This window comes from Aquarana catesbeiana, linkage group LG10 (assembly GCF_042186555.1).
Source record: "Aquarana catesbeiana isolate 2022-GZ linkage group LG10, ASM4218655v1, whole genome shotgun sequence".
NCBI classification, from domain to species: Eukaryota; Metazoa; Chordata; class Amphibia; order Anura; family Ranidae; genus Aquarana; species Aquarana catesbeiana.
In genome coordinates, this window is record NC_133333.1 from 9,600,683 (window position 1) to 9,621,117 (window position 20,435).

At 41.4% G+C, this 20,435-nt stretch overlaps 1 protein-coding gene across 1 annotated transcript in view; it reads right to left on the reverse strand.

The window, feature by feature from the left end:
* Window positions 1-12,564, reverse strand: part of LOC141110301 (zonadhesin-like) — a 47,513-nt gene extending 34,949 nt beyond the window's left edge. The window contains exons 1-2 of the mRNA XM_073601597.1: window positions 12,448-12,564; window positions 6,029-6,081 (exon numbers count right to left, since the gene is read on the reverse strand). Coding sequence (XP_073457698.1) covers window positions 6,029-6,074 — 46 coding nt within the window. The 5' untranslated portion in view covers window positions 6,075-6,081; window positions 12,448-12,564. The remainder of the gene's footprint in view (window positions 1-6,028; window positions 6,082-12,447) is intronic.
* Window positions 12,565-20,435: the final 7,871 nt, after the last annotated feature.

A 20,435-nucleotide genomic window follows, 5' to 3' on the forward strand; every position in this document is an offset into this window, starting at 1 on the left:
ATAGCGGGGAAATGGATCTGAATTTGTTACACATAAGTGGGGCACAACTCTTAATAATACATATGTTTGTTATGTGGAGTGGTGATGGGTTGTGACACGGTTAAATGAAATTAGGATTAGGATGGGGTGAGTTTAAAGTAAGTCATTATTTGATCACAGGGAGGGAGGGGGGGATGTTGGGAGGGGGGAGGGTTGATGGGGAAGAGGGAGGAGTGTGTTTTGGAAGGGTAGGTGGGTATAGGACGACCATTAAAATAGCCCTGAGGGGTAACCTAGAATGGTATGGGAAGGGAGGGGGGAGGGGAAGGGGAAAAAATTGGGTGGGGTTGGGGAGGGGGGGTGGGGTAAAGGGTACAGAAGAAATAGAACACAATGTGGGGGACTATATGGTACACTAAATGGTAAGAAAATGTATTGTACACCGGATTATATAATAGCACACAGGATACAGCAAAATATAGGTATAATATTAATGTTTGTAGTGAGAAAATATGGGTATGTTGGGTAAATATTGGGACACTAAATTTAAAATATTTGTTAAGTGGGGCTTTTATTTTTTGAATAAGGAGGAGCAACTTAGAACCTGGGTAAATTATGGCACAAAGAGAAACGGTGATGGTTAGAGCCAGGGATTTAATAGTACATGGAGCCCTACAAAGATGACTAATATTATTTGGAATTCTCTCTTCGAGGGTATAAAGGGTTAGCTTCCGTTTTCTCGTTTTATTTTTCCTTGATAGTTTCCCTTCAGAATAACCAATGGGATTAAATATCGGATCATGGAATGTCCGTTGGTTGGGTACCCCTGCCAAGAGAATTAATATTTGATATGTTGGATACTTTTAAAGTGGGTATTGCCTGTCTGCAGGAGACACACTTGACCAGAGATACTAAATCTCATATAAGAAATAAAAAATACCAGTGCCAGTTTCACGTGGTACACACCTCCTACTCCAGGGGTGTGTCGGTGTTAATTAGCAGAGAGGTAGTGTTCACCTGCAGACAGTGTAATATAGATGCGGAGTGTCGGTATATCTTCTTACATTGCATAATAGGGAACCAGGAATATATACTAGCAAATATTTATATCTCTCCACCTTTCAAACTAGAAGTTTTATGTTGCTTACTGGAGTTTATAATAGACAAACCTAATATTCCAATTATCGCAGTTGGGGATTTTAATGTTGTAATAAATAAAAAAATAGATAGGTTTCCCCCAGGAAAACAGGGACAGGGATTGCAAGAAAATCGAATGTGCCAATTCCTTCAAGAGGCCGGTCTATTGGACCTCTGGAGAATACGTAACCCTGTGGCACAACAATTTTCTTGCTACTCTGGTGCTTATTCTTCACTTTCAAGAATTGACCTCAAATTGGGTAATGATCTAGCTGCTCAAACAGTTAGAGATATAGCTTACCAACCTAGGGGGGTATCGGACCATTCATTGTTGATAGCTTCGATAATTACTGGGAATAATAAACTTCGTAGTGTATGGAAGCTGAACCCAATGTGGTTTGAAATATTTGAGGGCCCGAATGAGACCACAACTACAGTACCTGACCGCGAGATTGTGTTTCCAGCGCGATACCATCGCACTGGTTCTCGGCGACAGGGTACTGTGCATGTCGCGCTGGCTCACTCATCGGGAAAGGAAAACTTTGTTTTCCTTTCCCGATGAGTGACAGGCAGTGCTGACAGCTGTCTGGTATGAATCCTGAGGGGGAACGCCGCGCCAAATTTTAAATGAAAAAATCGGCGTGGGTTCCCCCCCAGGAGCATACCAGGCCCTTAGGTCTGGTATGGTTTGTAAGGGGAACCCCCTACGCCGAAAAATCAGCGTGGGGGTCCCCCCAAAATCTATACCAGACCCTTAGCCAAGCACGCAGCCCGGCTGGCCAGGAAAGGGGGTGGGGACGAGCGAGCGCCCCCCCTCCTGAGCCGTACCAGGCCACCCGCAGACCCCCGACAATCAACGGCCAGGGTTGTCGGGAAGAGGCCCTTGTCCTCATCAACATGGGGACAAGGTGCTTTGGGGTGGGGGGCCGCAGGGCGCCCCCCTCCCCCAAGGAACTCACCCCCCATGTTGAGGGCATGCGGCCTCGTACAGCTCAGGAGGGGGGGCGCTCGCTCGTCCCCACCCCCTTTCCTGGCTGACCGGGCTGCGTGCTCGGATAAGGGTCTGGTATGGATTTTGGGGGGGACCCCCACGCCGGGGGTTCCCCTTACAATCAATACCAGACCTAAGGGCCTGGTATGCCCCTGGGAGGGAACCCACGCCAATTTTTTATTTAAAATTTGGCGTGGCGTTCCCCCCTCAGGATTCATACCAGACAGCTGTCAGTACTGCCTGTCACTCATCGCGAAAGGAAAAAAAGTTTTCCTTTCCCCATGAGTGAGCCATCTCGGCGCTGGCTCCCATGACGGGGCTCGAGGGTGTCAAATCTGGCCTAGAAATGCGGCGAGATTGACACAATATCACGGTCACCTACTGTAAGTTGAGGGAGTTTATAGTTTTCAATGAGGTTTGCACAACAAGAGGTGTGATGTGGGATGCATTGAAGGCTTTTCTGAGGGATTTGCTTATTCAGTAGGTCTCAAGAATGAAAAAAGCATCATTGGACTGGGAGGATAAGGCCAGGAAGGAGTTAATAGCAGCAGAAAGGGAGTTTGTGAAAGAAACATCCCCTGACAACCACAAAAAATGGGAGAACAAACAACAAATATGTAAGGATGTAATGGTCAGGAGGTCTGAAAACAAGAGGTTGTTTCAAAAACAAATAGTGTTTGGGGAGGGGGAAAAAGTGGGGAAGATGCTGGCCCACATTGTTAAATCCGGTTCCCCCCCCTCTATGGTCCCCGCTATTAGAACTAATCGTGGTGAGATTTAGTCTCAGTCAGACAAAATCAGTGATACGTTTAAAAAATACTATGACGAACTGTATAAATCTCGGGGGACCGTGGAGGGTGAGGAAATGGACAGCTTCTTTAGGAATATTGAGTTGCCTTCCCTCTCAGAGATGGACTTTGAGGCACTGGAGGCCCCGATTACACTAGAAGATATTAAAACAGCAGTAAAGGAATTGGCAAATCAGAAATCCCCTGGTCCTGATGGCCTCCCTGCGGAGACTTATAAAAACTATGGGGAGGTACTATTACCAGAGCTTCTTAGTGTGTTTGAATGGGCATATAAAGAGGGGAAACTACCCGTATCAATGACCGAGGCCATGATTATAATGCTGCTCAAAGAAGGGAAAGACCCTTTGAAAGACCCTGGGTCCTACAGACCTATTTCTTTACTATGCTCAGATGCCAAGATCTTAGCAAAGATCCTTGCTACCAGACTCAAAAAAATAATTCATAAGTTAGTTCACTCGGACCAAACAGGCTTCATTCCCCAAAGATCAACAAGTGGGAATATAAGGAGGTTCTTTTTGAACCTACAAATTCCAATAGAAAATGCGGGCTCAAGGGCTGTTATGATGCTAGATGTGGTAAAAGCATTTTACAGCCTTGAATGGGGCTTTATCTGGCGTGTACTGAAGGTATTTGGCTTTGACCCTTCGTTTAATAAATGGGTCAAAATTTTATACAATGACCCTAGAGCGAAGGTCAGAGTTAATGTTTTCTCCAATGAGTTCCGACTTGAGAGAGGCACAAGACAGGGCTGCCCTTTATCACCCCTGATTTTTGCCCTGGCAATGGAACCAGTGGCTGCCGCAGTAAGGCAAAATAGGTTTATGGAAGGGTTCCGGGGAAGGGCTAGAGAAGAGAGGATCACGTTATACGCGGAGAATGTCCTCATTTTTTTGGGAGATACGGAGCGTTCACTTAGACAGGTGATAGACATTTTTTCGGGTTTTGGAAGGCTATCTGGTCTTTCCATAAACTGGGAAAAATCAGTTCTATTACCAATAGATCCCATTAAGAAAGGTCCCTTCTTAGACAAGATCCAAATAGAAATAGCGGAGAAAACAAAATATTTAGACATCTACATAACAAAAGATCCAAATAACTTCTTAAATAACAACTTAGTCCCTTTATTGGCGAAATTTAAAAATAAGACTGATATATGGAGGGGACTTCCATTGTCAGTTGCTGGAAGGTGCAATTTGATCAAAATGCTGTGGTTACCCCAGCTATTGTACATATTGCACAATTCACCAATATGGATCTATAGAAAATGGTTTAAATTTATGAGGTCTCATATGGAAAGGGGGGCAATCTAGAATAAGCCTACAAACCTTACAATTAGCATCTCGTGAGGGGGGTATGGCTGTCCTGCACCCTCGTTGCTATTTTTTAGCAGCCCAGTTACAGCATTTAGGGTCAGGCATAGGCCCTGTTGGTGATAATAATATGGGAATAGTGACTGCAGGAACACCTCATAAATCAGTTTTGGAGGCACTAGAGGCGAACTCGTTTGCCTATAGAACCCCCACGATCAAATTAATAATAAGAGTTTGGAAATCTATCAAAGCTCTGAAGGGAATGGAAGGAGTAGCCAGGTTTACCCCTCTTTGGGATAATAAGAACCTACAAGAGCTGATACAAATAGGGCAAAATAAAGATATGGGAGACAAAGGGGATAGTTAAATTGGTTCAACTGTATAATGGTAGTACCTTAAAAACATTTTCTTCATTAAAGGAGGAATTTGATGTTCCGAACCATTCATATTATAACTATCTACAAATCAGTCATGCCCTACGAGCTCAATTTGGGGAACAAGGCCCGAGTTGGAGCCTCTCTCTCATTTTCCAAAGATTAGGTAGTACTGATGGGTCAGGTGGACTTATAGCAGAAATCTATCACCATATCTGTAAAGGTAGTATGGAGGGACCAGGAAAACTTAAGTGTAGAAGGAAATGGGAAAGGGACCTGGGTATAATACCGGATGATCAATGTAAAGAGGTATTGGTGGGAGGACACCAGGTCTCGGTCTCACCCGCCCAGAAATTTTCACATCTAATGCTTCTACACAGGGCATATTATACCCCTAAAGGACTGTTTGAATTTGGGCGAAGGGTGGACGCTAATTGTCCCAGGTGTCAGAATACAGGGGATTTGATGCATATGCTATGGAAATGCCCGAAATTATTTCGCTACTGGTCGGAAGTTGTAGATACTATAAATAAGATCTTTAATTTAAGTCTCAAAGCGGATCCGAAACTGTGTATTTTGGGAGTAGGGGTGAGTCTAGGTAGAGGGAATATTAAAATTAAAGCAGTGCGGAGGTGCCTCTTCCAGGCAAGGAAGGTTATAGCGCAAAGATGGCAGGCTGAGAAACCCCCCTCAAAAGATGATTGGTTTAGTATCAGAAACAGTATGGAAAGAAAATGTAGCATATGCAAGGAGAGGTAATATAAAGGAGTTTAAGAAAATTTGGAAGCCCTGGTTAGCGAAGTTGGACTATCCTATGTAGGGTGTGGGTAGAAAGGAGTGGATATAGAGATTTATACGGTACCAAGATAAGTATGAAGGTGTGTCTGTAATAATTACCATAAAGGGGGGGGTGGGTCATAGGCAGGCGTACAGTGGTAAAGAGGGAGGGTAAAAAATGGGGAAAAAATAGAAGTGAAATCCGCTTGGGGTATTTTTATATATCTAGTAATGTTTTATGATGATTCCTTCTTTTAGTATTTATGTATTTGGTATTTTGTTGTATATTATACAGATGCGAATAAAGATTATTTAAACGTAAAAAAAACCCCAAAAAAACATTTGTTTTACTCTTAGGCGCGAAGGGGTTAATAAAAGTTGTATCATCCCTCTTACTCAGAGAACTCTTCTGCACTCTTATCTTAATCAATACGCATGAGCTGAATTTAATTCTCACATCTTACTTCTTTCTCTGTGCACAACAAGCATATGTAGAGGGACACACAGCGCCATCTGCAGGCTGGAGGGGTTTGCTTGTTAATGAATAACCTATATTTTGAAGATTTCCTAATATTCTAATCTTACATACATTCTAGTACTATCTATGACATTGAACATTTGTATTGCACCGCCTTTGGGCATTAAACTTACCACATGTGAGAGCTAGCAACACACATAGCTTCAGGAAATTTGGCATCTTCAAGCTTTATAAAAGTAGAAGAATATAAGAAATGATCAGCAAAAAAAGAAAACAACAAAATCAAAACATATTTTTACTAAGAAATTGTTAAAACCCCCTTTCAGATTTGTATTGCCATGTTTATCCCTTCTGCACAAGAGCTCTACACTATAACCACCTCCAAATTAGGTGGTCTGGGTTCCACTTTTCCGAGCTCTTTGCATTGCAACCCCTCCTATATAGAGTAATCCAGCTAAAGTTCCTGGGTTAGGTGGCCCCAGGGTGGGAGATTTCCACTCATCATTTTTTTTGTTGGTATTTGTATAACTCATACCATATAGTCTAGCACAGTGATGGTGGACCTTGGCACTCCAGATGTTTTGGAACTACATTTCCCATGATGCTCAACTACACTGCAGTGTGCATGAGCATCATGGGAAATGTAGTTCAAAAACATCTGGAGTGCCAAGGTCCACCATCACTGGTCTAGCAGAATTTTCTTGGCTCTTTTCCTCCTATTACTATTTAAGGGTGCATAGCAGTCAATTTCTCTAATTTATTACTATGGGGAGGGGCTACTATTGCACCCCTTTTCTCCTCCCCAAGGGGCTGCTATTTTGCCCTTTTGTGTGGCCCTTGTTACATCACAGTGGCAGGTATCCAGCTGCCATGTTTTTTGAGGTTATAGGACAGCACCATTATTTTGCACAGAAGGCCTTTCCTGCCCTCGGCCAGGACGTAGAATGCCACAAGGATGCAGGAGGCAGAGAAGGCATATGAGAAGGATGAGTGTTGGGGTACTGGCAGTTAAAAGAAGGAGTGTTGGAACGCTGGCCACTAGAAAAAGGAGTGTTCGGGTGCTGACAGTGAGGTGGTCATTATTTTGGGAGGGTTCAAGGTTGATGATTCTCCTGGAAGTAGATCTTGGGGGATCATAGGTGTGGGCAGCCTATTGTATTAGAGTGTGCAGCCCAAAGCTGTAACACACATGCATATGAGTATATATATATATATATATATATATATATATATATATATATATATATATATATATATATATATATATATACACATTAAAACATGGACGTTATCAGTGGTGTAAGAAACCATAAAATCAGGCCGAGACAGAAGTACAGTGAAATCACACTTGTTTAATAATAAAAGTGAAAAGAAAAAACGTAGTCAAAACATAGCCAGAGTTCAGTAACCTGAACGGAAAGTCAGCCAAGCCAGAAGTCAGGGATCAATGTAGTGGAACAGCAAGCAGAATCTGGAACCAGAAGGGATGTTGGCACAGCAAGTCTTGAACTGGATCGCATGTGAAAGTTTCTGTGATGTTGACCAAGGCGAAGGTAGAGCTCCTCTGGACTGGACAGCTTAAGTAGGCAGGACTAACGAGCAGGATATCATCAACAGCTGAGTAACTGTGGAGAGATAGGAGCTGGCAATTAGCCGACAGCTTAGAGGCCAGCTCAGTGAAGGAATGGCTGAGCCCAGCCCTGACAAGTGGACAGTGCCGATCACTCACTATGTTCATTCTGGAAAGGGAGGAGCTGGTAAATGACATATTCCCACTCTCCATCCTGAAATGATCCTTCACAACAGCCACCGAGTAATGAGGCGAAGCCAGCAGCACTAATGGGGGGGGGACCAGGGAAGCATGCATGAAGAGGAACAGGGACAGGAGGGGCAGTCCAGGCAGCATATACTGGTACCAGTTCCCTGTATTTTCCTCCTGTAGCAGCTGAATGCTGGCGGGAGGGAAAGGAGCAGAAGTCTACTTTTAGCTGCTGCCAGAGGAAAATATAGATAAGTTCCAGTAAATGCCACCCCCGCTGCTCATGTCCAGCTTTTGGGGGGTTGGCAAAGAAGGATTGCGGTCTACCAGTCACCTGACCATGATCGACAAGTAGATTGCGATCAACAGAATGCTGACCCCTGGTTAGGGTGTACCTGGCCACACCCAGCACACCCTGTGTGCACACCTATGTGGGGGATCTACTACCACAGTACCAGAAGGAGCCCAAAATGCCCAATTTTGAGGAGTCGGTGCAAAGAATCTCTTTGCCACAATTCCCGATGGTGGCTGGATCCCCGCACTGGAGGTATGGCTGCAGACAGAAAACCTACACTAAACTGCCAGCCCTTCCACAATACAGGGGGAAGGGCAGGAAGCAAAAAATGGAATGGGGAAATTCTAATGGTGAAGGGTAAGCAGCATCAAAAATGATGCATTCTGTGGTCTTGGACTGCTCGCCATTCCCCAAACCAGGTTTTCTGTTTTTTGGAGGTATGTTTTATTTTCCGTTGTCCTTTTTTTTTTTCCAGGGATTTTAAAGCTGATTGTCATGAACCTGATAGGAGAATGAGATGATGAGGACAGCCTCTTTTGTATCTCCTGCCCAAATGCCCCTAAAAGTGGGACAGGGGGTGCAAAGGGACTGGGGGAACATGTATGTGGGAAGATGTAGCTTGCAGAAATTCATACTGGAGATGCCAACAAGAATGATCCAACAGGACAAGTGGGCAGGACTATAAGGTGAGGAGCCAGCAGGAGAACCAGCAAGAGTTGAGGAGTTACTCTAATTCATTGGAGGGGTTCAGGTTAGCAGGATTCAACGGTGACATAAGCAGGTAGGTAGCAGAATCTGGAAACAGTACAAGCAGGCATTTGGCACGTGGCAGTAGCGTTGGGCAGAATCAGCAATATCATCAAAGACAGATCAAGAGTAAACAACAAGCCGGCAATGCAGTACAAAATCCGAAGCGGAATTAAGGTCAACAAAGTCAAGGTCATAAACTGGTGGAGCAGGATCCAAACATCAAGTCTGGAAGAAGCTGGGTTGGTAACAAGAAAATATACAGTATGCAGAACACAAGTCAGGAAGCAAGAAAAATGCTGAAGACCAGTCAGCATTGCCACTGAGTTCGATGATCCCTTAAATAGGCCATCTGGTGCCAACGCTGACTCTGGGCATGCACACCCTGTGAAGCATGTACACTCCTATGCGCAGAGCCGCAAGCATATGCATCAGCCAACAGAAATTCCCCTACAGGGCAGGCATGTACTGGCCATTGGGACTACAGGGAGTTTCCCGGTGGGCCGATGGCTCAGTGGGCCGATTTCAGTGACAGTGGACCGCTGCCTCCCTCCAGTCCTCTGTCCCCCCCCCCCCGCAGTGCTCACCTCCTCTCCCTGGCTAGTTATGCAGCGCGCCTGAATACAGACATGATGCTCAGGAGTCAACACTTAGAAGCTCAACATACGATCTGGAAGGAGGGCGGCCTCACTTTCCTGCCTAATCTTGTTCCATGGGGGGGGGGGGCGCCAAACTGATTCTTTGCCCCAGGTGAAATAATGTCTAGCTTCCCCACTGATACTGCCTATAAGAGAAATAATGTAAAACGGCTAATAGCTAGTGGGGGGGGGGGGGCTTGGGTGGCAAGCCGGCATGGGAGAGACCTGTCAAAGTGGGCCAGTCTGGGTGAAGTCCAGGGCCAAATTTTTGTCCCAGTCCAGCCCTGCTACAGGGACACTTCTTGACTCCGGCTAAGCACCAAATATTTATCCCCTATAGCTGCTGTTAAATTTACAAAATCCTCTTTATTTTTAAAAAAGATCAGTAAAGTCTAAAGGCAGAGACAGAGGGTCTGCACATGGAGGTAGTCATGTTTTTTTTCCCAACAGACCTAAACACCACCTTGTCCCTATGCAAAACTAAAAATACAATGCGGGGGGGGGGCAGACTGCCTTTCTAAAATTTTTGAATTTGGGGATGAAACATTTATTTTATTATTTACACAATAGTAAACACTGAATGAATCAATTTCATTCAGTAAAAATGGTTGCTTATAACAGTAAAATTCACTGGTATAAGCAATCATAATGTGTAAATTGTAAAAAAAAAAATCCTGATCACAGTATTACATTTTTTTTTTTGTTTGTTTTGTTTTTTACATATTGTCACCAGTCAGAATCCCCGATCAATGCCCCACCAGTTATATGATAACACTGTACTGCACTGGTGACATTATGTAAAATAGAATAAAAAATTGTAAAATAAAAAAATGATTTTCATTTCTTAATTTTCCTGAAAAAATTGTGATGAAGAATTACAACTTCAAAAAACTTGCCATGCCTTGTACTAACTTGGATTGTCTTCTTTCAAAAAAGAGGTAATTTTGGGGGATATTTGTACTGTCCTGCTTTTTTTGGGGGGACCTCAAGAAATGAGATTGGCCATCAAGCCATCAGGATTGATCGCTTTGCATATATAATATATATATATATATATATATATATATATATATATATATATATATATATATATGTTACCACGGTTTATGGACTCTATACTATAGCTTACCTTCAGACTAAATAATAAATGCTGAATTGGGTTGTTTTTAAGAAATGTAGCAAAATATATTTTAGTTTAAATTTATGAAGAACGATTATTTATTTGCAAAATTTTATAGCAGAAACCAAGAAAAAATTGTTTTTTGTTTTGTTTTTTTTACATATTTGGTCTTTTTTAGTTTATTTAGCAAAAAAATAAAAAATCTATTGGAGATTCACCACCAAAAGAAATCTCTATTTGTGTGAACAAAATGATAAAAAATTGCATATAAGTCCAGTGTTACATGACAGCACAATTGTCATTCAAAATGTGACAGCGCTGAAAGCTGAAAATTGGCCTGGGCAGGAAGGAGGTAAAAGTCCCCGGCATTGAAGTGTTTAAACTTAGTGGGGAAAAAAAGGTTATTATTTAAAAAGCAGGGAAGCCACCATTCAACACCCACGTATTTAGTTTATGCATCTGAATAGCATCAAAAATAAAGAACACCATCTTTTTACTCCATGAAGACTGTTTTTACATTTATTTCAAATATTTTATATATAATATGAAAACAGAAATTAGAATTTAAAAATATTAAAATTGTATTAATCATCATTAGTGTTATAGTATATTATAGTAATAATATATAATATTATTATACTGTATATAATGTGTGAACAAAGAAATTAGAATTTAAAACTATTGAAATCATATTACGTATTACTATTATATTATTATTATTATTAATAATAATGATTATTATTATTATAACTATTGTTATTATTATTTATTTATTTTTAAATTTTATATATATATTTTTTTCAACAATTATTAATAATTATACATATAAACAAAAACATTTTTTGTTGCATGCGTATCAAAGAATATATCTTAACATAAATCAATTCTTTTTTCTTTCGATATATATAAGACCATTATTTAAAAAAAAATATTATTATTACTTTTATACTATACTATACTATACTATACTATACTATACTACAGTATAGTATACTAATATTATGCACCAATACTCAATAATATGGTATTGTGAGCAATGATGTCACAGGGAATCCCAGGGAGTCACCTCCAGTTTTTCTTCTATTTAAAACTATGATATGGACTTCCTGCTGGATATATTTATAATACATTTAGACCATAAAAGCTTTAATTAAAATCTGTGTATTTGTGTGTGTGTGTGTGGGGGGGGGGGTTGTGAATAAATGTCTGAATAAAAAATGTAATCTCCCAAGTACAGATATTGTGTATAAACATAGAATCAGCCCTACGGATAGCCCCAGAAGCCTATCCATCATACATTTGCAAAGCCGGTTATTTTCCATTTTATATAGAGGACAAAGAGGGGTAAATGGTGGCTGTGTGCCGGGACCTCCCGTTTAACCATTTGCCCTTTGAAAGATTTACCCCTTTTCATGACCGGGCCATTTTTTCCTTTTTGGTACGGTGTTACTTTAACTGGTAATTGTAGGGTCATGCAATACTGTATCCAAACTTCATTAATATAATTTTTTTTCACACAAATAGAACTTTCTTTTGGTGGTATTTGATCACCACTGTTTTTTTTTTGTTTTTTTTTGCTATAAATGAAAAATATGTATTTATTTATTTTTTTAAAAACTATATTTTTTTTACTTTCTGCTATAAAACATATCCAAGAATAAAAAAAAAAATTTTTTTTTTTTTTTTTTAAATCGAATATCTTCATAAATGTAGGCCAATGAAGGCAATTGGTTCCACTAGATTTTAGTAGGAGTATCAGAATAAAGGGGATTGAATATAAATGTACGCCACACTTTTCACATATTTATTTGTAAAAAATGTTGAAAAGCATTTATCATTTTCCTTCCACTTCACAATTACGTGCCACTTTGTTTTGGTCTATCACATAAAATCCCAATAAAAATATATTTACGGTTTTGGTTGTGACATGACAAAATGTGGAAAATTTCAAGGGGTATGAATACTTTTTCAAGGCACATTCAGCTGACAATAGCATAGTAAATAGTACAGAAAAGAGTTTAATTAAGGCTTACCTTGCTCTTCCTTGCCACTATCTTGTTATATTCCTTCTGTATGATGCCTTTATCAAATAAGGAGTAGGAGTTGTCTGACCAACCAGCTCTGCAAGGTATCAACTCTCCTCCCACCCTACCCTGACTGCCAACTAGTTGACCATCACTTGGAAGTCTAACCTAAGAAATAAATATGTAGACAATTTACATGCATAATATTGTACATGCAGACTTGCTGCTTATGGAATTGTGTGATATTTGATATACTTTATTGTAGATATGGTAGGGAAAAGATAGAAGTTTTGACAGCAGCAATCAGATTCCATGTTGATTATATGCAGCACGAGCCAAAGAGCTCCTTAGACATGGATTAAGTCAAGGGATGTCTTTGAGGAGCTCTTATGCTGCATACACACGAGCGGACTTTTCGACCGGACTGAATTTTGATGGACTTCCAACTGACTTTCCAAATGAACGGACTTGCCTACACACAATCACACCAAAGTCCGACGAATTCGTAGGTGATGACGACCGGACTAAAATAAGGAAGTTGATAGCCAGTAGCCAATAGCTGCCCTAGTGTCGGTTTTCGTCCGTCAGACTAGCATACAGACGAGCGGACTTTTCAATAGGAACTGGGTCCGGCGGAGTTCTGACATAAAGATTTGAAACATGTTCCAAATCTAAAGTCCGTCAGATTCCGAAAAAGTCCACTGCAGGTCCAATGAAGCCCACACATGGTCGAATTGTCCACCGGACTCGGTCCGTCGGACCAGTCCGGTCGAAATGTCCACTTGTGTGTATGCGACATTACTGCCAAAGTCTATGAAGAAAATAGAATGTCATGGTCAAGAGTTAGGCTCAGAGACCAGTAGCTATAGCAGTAGAGACACTCCCACTGACCATCTAGATAAGTACATAATCTGGTCTCCTTGGCTGATGAAGAGGGCTTGCCCAAAGTGTTGGGTCTTAGTATTAACCGGTGTTCACCAGAGCTCCTGATGGGTTTTCCTGCATGTTAGTACCAGGTTGGAGATTTCAGAATCGTGCCACTAAGCGGGGGGTTCAATATCAGATATAGCAGGTAGGGATCAAAACAGAAGTGTAGTCAATAAATGAGCCAAAGGTCAGTAAGAAGTGGTTACAGGTTGGGATCAAGTGGCACTGTAGTCAAGGAACAAGCCTAAGGTCGGTAACGAGCAATAGTGGGGTTAAGGGTAGCTGAAAATACGCAAAAGAGCAAGATATTGGCTGAACAGAGCACAATAATCTGGCAAACAGGAAATGCAAAGCCATGGCTTAAATAGGAAGCTCATGGGAGGAGCAAATAATTCAAGGTTCACCAGAAGCAATTTACATGGCAAGACTGTCCAGGAAATCAGACAGGAAGCTTTCCAGTATCTCAGGTTGCTCAGCAAGAAGAGCCACCTGAGAGAGGTTGTGGGTTCAGATCCCAGTTCTGCCATTTCTGAAGTCTGTATAAAATATCACCTCAACCGTTTGGTAATGCAAGTAATACCGCCTCCCTTTTAACTAGCTTACCACCACTGCGTCTAAGGCTGAAATAAGTGAAATCTATTCAAAAGCTGCCACTTTATAGGTCAAAATACTGTATATAGTGTTTTTAAAGAAAGTGCAAAACCAATATGACTAAATGAAAAAACACAGTGGCGCTAAAATACAAAAGTAAACTATATCGCTAAATTTCCCTTTAAGGAGATACTGTGAAATAAAATATATATATATATGATTGTTCAGACTCAATATGTGACCACCAAGTGACAAGTGATAAAAACATATATCAAACATAAATCATATCACATAAACTGCTAATGTAAAAAAGTCCTTAAATGGTGATTTCTTCTTAAACTTCCACCACACCCAAGTGTTCGGTGATCCCACTCCCTACAGAAATCCACTCACCGACTTCTAGTGCCCACACTCTCGTGTAAGGCTCAAAAGCTTTTTGACCGCATCAAAAGGGTCACAGCGCCAATCCAAAAAACCATAATCGTGTGCAAGCATCCTTCCACATGTGAAATAAAAATAATACTCCAATAGTGCAAAAACGTATAACCAGTTTATTAAAAGCACTCAAAATCTTCAGTATTAAACTCACACTTTTCAAATATCAAAATAGCAGAGAAACGTTTCCACAGCAAATAGATCTTCACAGCACAGCACAGCAAGCATTTGAACCAGCCACTATAGAGTTGCGGTCACGGCGGACCCGAGGTATGCAGGCGTCAGACTGCTTCTCTCACGTACTCCCCGATGCCTCCCCGCTCTATCGATGTGCCACTTCCTCGTACGGTACGACAGCGTCACTTGTCATTGGTGAAGTACGTCATACAGCCACGCCCCGACATGTTTCGTCATACACCGACTTAATCATGGGATTGGCTGTATGGCATGACACTACTTTCTTATATATCCTTCTCCTGTCACCTGATCAGAGAATCACCAACGCGCCTGTGCACATCTCGTGTCCCCGTGATCACAAAGTCTCCGTTCTTCCGAGACAACATATGTTGTAATCACAAATAATAACATTGTTTGCCAATGTTGTAGAGCTAATGTGGCCCTGCAACTGACATTGTAAATGATCTGCACTATACAATTTTAAACGACATAAAAAATATATAAAAAACCTCCAAGCATAATCATTACGATTCTAGTATGGACTATTCATTCTCCTAGTATAAAATGCATAAAGCAGCATAGGGCACTATTAAAAACACAATATTAAAAAATACAATGTTAAAAATTCAACCAAACACTATCAGTTACAGATGGAGAACTTTCTTTTAATGTATATGAACATATGAATGGTGGGACTCTCTTAATTTCTCTCTCATTACACTCTCTATCAAAAAGTGGTAATCTAAAATAAAATTAAAAAATTAAGTACTATTACAAAAGGGCTCCCATACCTCAATGACTGAAAGTGGGGGCATGTGAATATATCACCCTGAGTCTGAGGATCATCACGGTCTCCTGAAAAACCACCACTGGTCGGTGTTAACAGCAACCTGATCCATAACTCCCCTCCTCTTTACACCTACTTCCCTATCCGTGTTACACATAAAGTGCCTAATTTCACATATGTGACATTATGTGCAAAACACAAGTCAGAATTATATAAAACAAACGTGAACAAAAACATAAATTCACCCTTTGAAATCAATTGTGCCTAATCTTTCCACTAAAGACACATGATTGCACTCAATGAAGGTGCGGTCTGCCCGTAGTACAGAGGATTTTAGCCTCCAGTAGGGCTTTCAAATGTGTAAAAAATTGTGCAAAAAAATTGTGCAAAAAATATCCCATATTCTCCCACCCCCCCCAAAAAGAAGCAGGGGGGGTTATGGTCTCCTATATTTAAAGTGACCGTGCACAACCCTCCCCCCCCCCAATTCATAATAACACCCAATACAATTATAGGTGCCCAAAGACAAAACAAAAAAAATATATAATATGAAACATGACAATAAATTAACTTATACCCTATACATTAAAATCCTTAAAAGTCGTTTATGAAGCAATTCAAATCCAATTCAATGTTTAACCCTCTAGGGGTCAAACATTTGAAAAGGAATATCCATTGGGTTTACCTTTGGGATAAATCCCTCACCCTATTGGACCCTCTCCAAGATGGGTGTACAACGTCAATGCCACAGAACTGTAGCAACGATGGGTCCTGCTGGTGTTTTTCTCTAAAATGCAACGAGACGCTATGATATTTATACCCATTCTTTATGTTAGCCAGATGTTCTGCTATCCGAATTTTCAATAATCTCTTGGTTCTTCCCACATAGAATAGGCCACAGGGGCACCACATCAGGTACACTACATGAGAGGAGTTACAGGTACTAAATTCCCTTATTTCAAATGTTTCTCCATCTCTATTGGTAACATTCATCACTCCTCTGTGGCTAGTTCTTACCGTTCTGCAGCATATACATTTTCTACAGCATTAAAATCCTCTACACTCTATTTTCAAAGCTTTTGGAGGGTCCAGGATCTTTTTAACTATCTGGTCACCAAAACTCGGGGCCCTCCTGTAAATTAATTTTGGCTGTTGTGGTAATATTTCTCCTAAATGCCTATCCTTGCACAGAATGTGCCAATGTTTTTTATATATACTCTCAATTTCCCTATATTGACAATGGAAGCCTGAGATAAAACTCAATTGATGTTGATTAGAGCCTTGAAGTTCTTTCTTCTTGAGACACTGGTTCCTAGGAATCACCGCCACCTCCTGGATTATTTCATCCAGGTTCTTGTCATTGTAGCCTTTCTGTACAAACTTGTCTTTAAGGCTATTGGCCTGCATGAGGTAATCCTCAATCTTTGTGCAGTTCCGTCGGACTCGCAGAAATTGTCCTTCCGGAATATTCCTTATCCACGCAGGGTGGTGACCACTCCTGATGGACAGGTAACTGTTGCGGTCCGTAGGTTTAAAGTACACTTTGGTTCTCAAACCGCTACATTCTTTATCTATAGTGACATCAAGGAAATGAATAGTTGTCTCACTTATCTGATATTCCAGTCTGATGTTGTTGTTATTCCTATTTAAATACTCCAGAAATTCCACCGCAGATTCCCTCGACCCCTCCCAAATAAACAGGAGGTCGTCTATAAATCTGCGGTAGAATTTTAACTGGGGTATATTTTTACTGAAGATCTGCCTGTCCTCCCATTCCGCCATAAATAAGTTGGCGAGGCTAGGGGCATATTTAGCCCCCATCACCACGCCAACCTTCTGAGAGTAAAATTGACCACTGTACCAAAAATAATTATGGGACAGAACTCAAGTGTATGTCCCAGAAATCTCTTCTGTGCATCAGGGATATCCTCCCGCCTGCTTAGTGCCCAATTGAGGGCTAAAGATGCATCCTCATGCTGGATGATGGTATACAAGGAGGCAACATCTGCCGTCACCAAATATGATTCAGATGAGAGGTCTAACTGTACCTGATCTAATAGATGTAATAAGTCAGAGGTGTCTTTTAAATAGGCCCTGGTCTCCTTCCCGCTCGGCTGGAGGAATTTATCCAAATACTCCCCCAACCTCGCGGTCACAGAACCAATGCCATTTACAATTGGCATTGGCTCTGGCTTTTTTTACATTAGAAGTTTATGTGATATGATTTATGTTTGATATATGTTTTTATCACTTGTCACTTGGTGGTCACATATTGAGTCTGAACAATCATATATATATATTTTATTTCACAGTATCTCCTTAAAGGGAAGTTTAGCGATATAGTTTACTTTTATATTTTAGCGCCACTGTGTTTTTTCATTTAGTCATATTGGTTTTGCACTTTCTTTAAAAACACTATATACAATAAAATATCACCTATTGGCCTCCACAACAAAGCTAGATGATTAAATTTGTATTTAAATTAGCATCATAGGATTTGCAAATATTAGATACAAACTGCAGTCCCATCCCACATATGCCTTTATGGTGCATTCATTGGAATGCCAAGACTGACATTGTTTTCTTTCCACAGGGGATAGAAAATGTGTCCTGAAACAGCAGAAGATTTTTATACTTCTCTCAACAATGTGTCTCCTGTAATCTATATTAGCTGCCCTGATTGTGCTTTTTTTTGCACTTATTGCATTCTTTGCAGTTTTGGAAAGCAAATGGTGACCCTTCGGCTTTTATAATTTATTTAATAAAGGATAGTTTTTTCCTCTCATTGATAATCCTTTTTACCTTTTTATTCAGGATTAGCTTGTCCTTCCACTATAAAAAGGGACAGGGCTGTGCCAGTACAGAAGGCACACCTCCTACTGGGAGTGGTCACACATTAAAAGGGAACACCTGCCTACAGATAGATTGCCCACCTACCCGCCCGCCCGCCCGCCCACCCATTGTATTCAATGCTGTCTGCTGTAAGCAACTGCTCCATCTCAGTACAGCAGGTCTAGTGCCGCCATGTTCTTATGTGACTTCGCCGGGAGGCTGGCTGTCTCTTTTGGGTTCTTTGAGCTGGTCCCCTGGTGATGTACATCAGTGCATGCGCAGTGCAGCAGATAGTTACCAGCAAATGTGTGGTGTGGCACGGATTGCCCTGAGGGATGTGATACCACCGTACCCCAAGAGACTAAGGGTGGGGAAGGGCAAGGTCATTCTCGCCTAGGTAGAAATATATGAAGTGCAGGACTGTGTTGGGCAAATGAAGGTAAAATGTGTAATATGGTGGGGAGAAAGCGAAAAACAATAACAACTAATAGGAGAGGAAAAATGGGCACAAGTGGCTGCATATGATGGGCACAAGTGGCTGCATATGATGGGCACAAGTGGCTGCATATGATGGGCACAAATGGCTGCATATACTGGGCACAGATGGCTGCATATGATGGGCACAAGTGGCTGCATTTGAAGGATAAAAGTGGCTGCATTTGATGGGCACAAATGGCTGCATTTGATGGGCACAGTGGCTGTGTTTGATAGGCACAATAGCTGCACATGATGGGCACAATAGCTGCATATGATGGGCACAAGTGGCTGCATTTGATGGGCACAAATGGCTGCATTTGATGGGCACAAGTTTCTGTATTTGATGGGCACAGTGGCTGTGTTTGATGGGCACAATGGCTGCATATGATGGGCACAAGTGGCTGCATATGATGGGCACAAGTGGCTGCATATACTGGGCGGGCACAGGTGGCTGCATATGATGGGCACAAGTGGCTGCATTTCAAGGATAAAAGTGGCTGCATATGATGGGCACAAATGGCTGTATTTGATGGGCACAGTGGCTGTGTTTTGATAGGCACAATAGCTGCATATGATGGGCACAGTGGCTGCGTTTGATGGGCACAGTGGCTGCATTTGATGGGGGGTTCAGTATTTTTCAGTTTGTTTGTGCCAACCCCCCCCCCCCCAAAAAAAAATTTGAGCACCAGCCGCCACTGATTTTTAATAATCAGTGAATTGATTGCATACAGTGATGACTTCCCCTATCCTTTGTGAGCAAGTCAGGAGTGGTGAAACGCATCAAGGTGGATTGGTTTTGGGTTGGAGATATCACTCTATACAGTCAATTAACTGATTATTAAAAATACTGCAAGAAGAGCTAATTGGAGTGGAGCTGATATTTCTTCCTTTTTTCAATGAAGAGTGGAGACGAACTATGATGGCCATTACCAAGGTTGTCCAGGTGCAGAAGAAGTCAGTCTGGAGCGGAGCAATGGACCGACACTATACTACTAAAAGTATTGGGATGCCTGCCTTGAACTTTAATGGCATCCCAGTCTTAGTCCATAGGGTTCAATATTGAGTTGGCCCACCCATTGCAGCTATAACAGCTTCAACTCTTCTGGGAAGGATGTCCACAAAGTTTAGGAGTGTGTCTATGGGAATGTTTGACCATTCTTCCAGAAGTGCGTTTGCAAGGTCAGGCACTGATGTTGGACGAGAACCCCCACACCATAATCCCCCCTCCACCAAATGATTTAGACCAGTGCACAAAGAAAGGTCCATAAAGACATGGATGAGCGAGTTTGGGGTAAAGGAACTTGACCTCAACCCGATAGAACACCTCTGGGATGAATTAGAGCGGAGACTGTGAGCCAGGTCTTCTTGTCCAACATCAGTGCCTGACCTCACAAATGCGCTTCTGGAAGAATGGTCAAACCTTCCCATAGACACCCTCCTAAACCTTGTGGATGGCCTTCCCAGAAGAGGTGAAGCTGTTATAGCTGCAAAGGGTGGGTCAACTCAATATTGAACCCTACGGACTAAGGCTGGGATGCCATTAAAGGCAATGTGTGTGTAAAGGCCTAATACTTTTGGTAATATAGTGTATGTGTGAGCTTGGAGGAGGGGGTGAAGGTCAACTTTAGGATTTCTCTAATTTTGGAAATACTGATATTATATCATGCAGTTAGAATTAAAAAAAAAACATATTAAAATTTTCTCCATGTGCATGCTGATGCCCATCAAACATTCACAATTCATTAAATTAAACAATTAAATTTGACAAAAT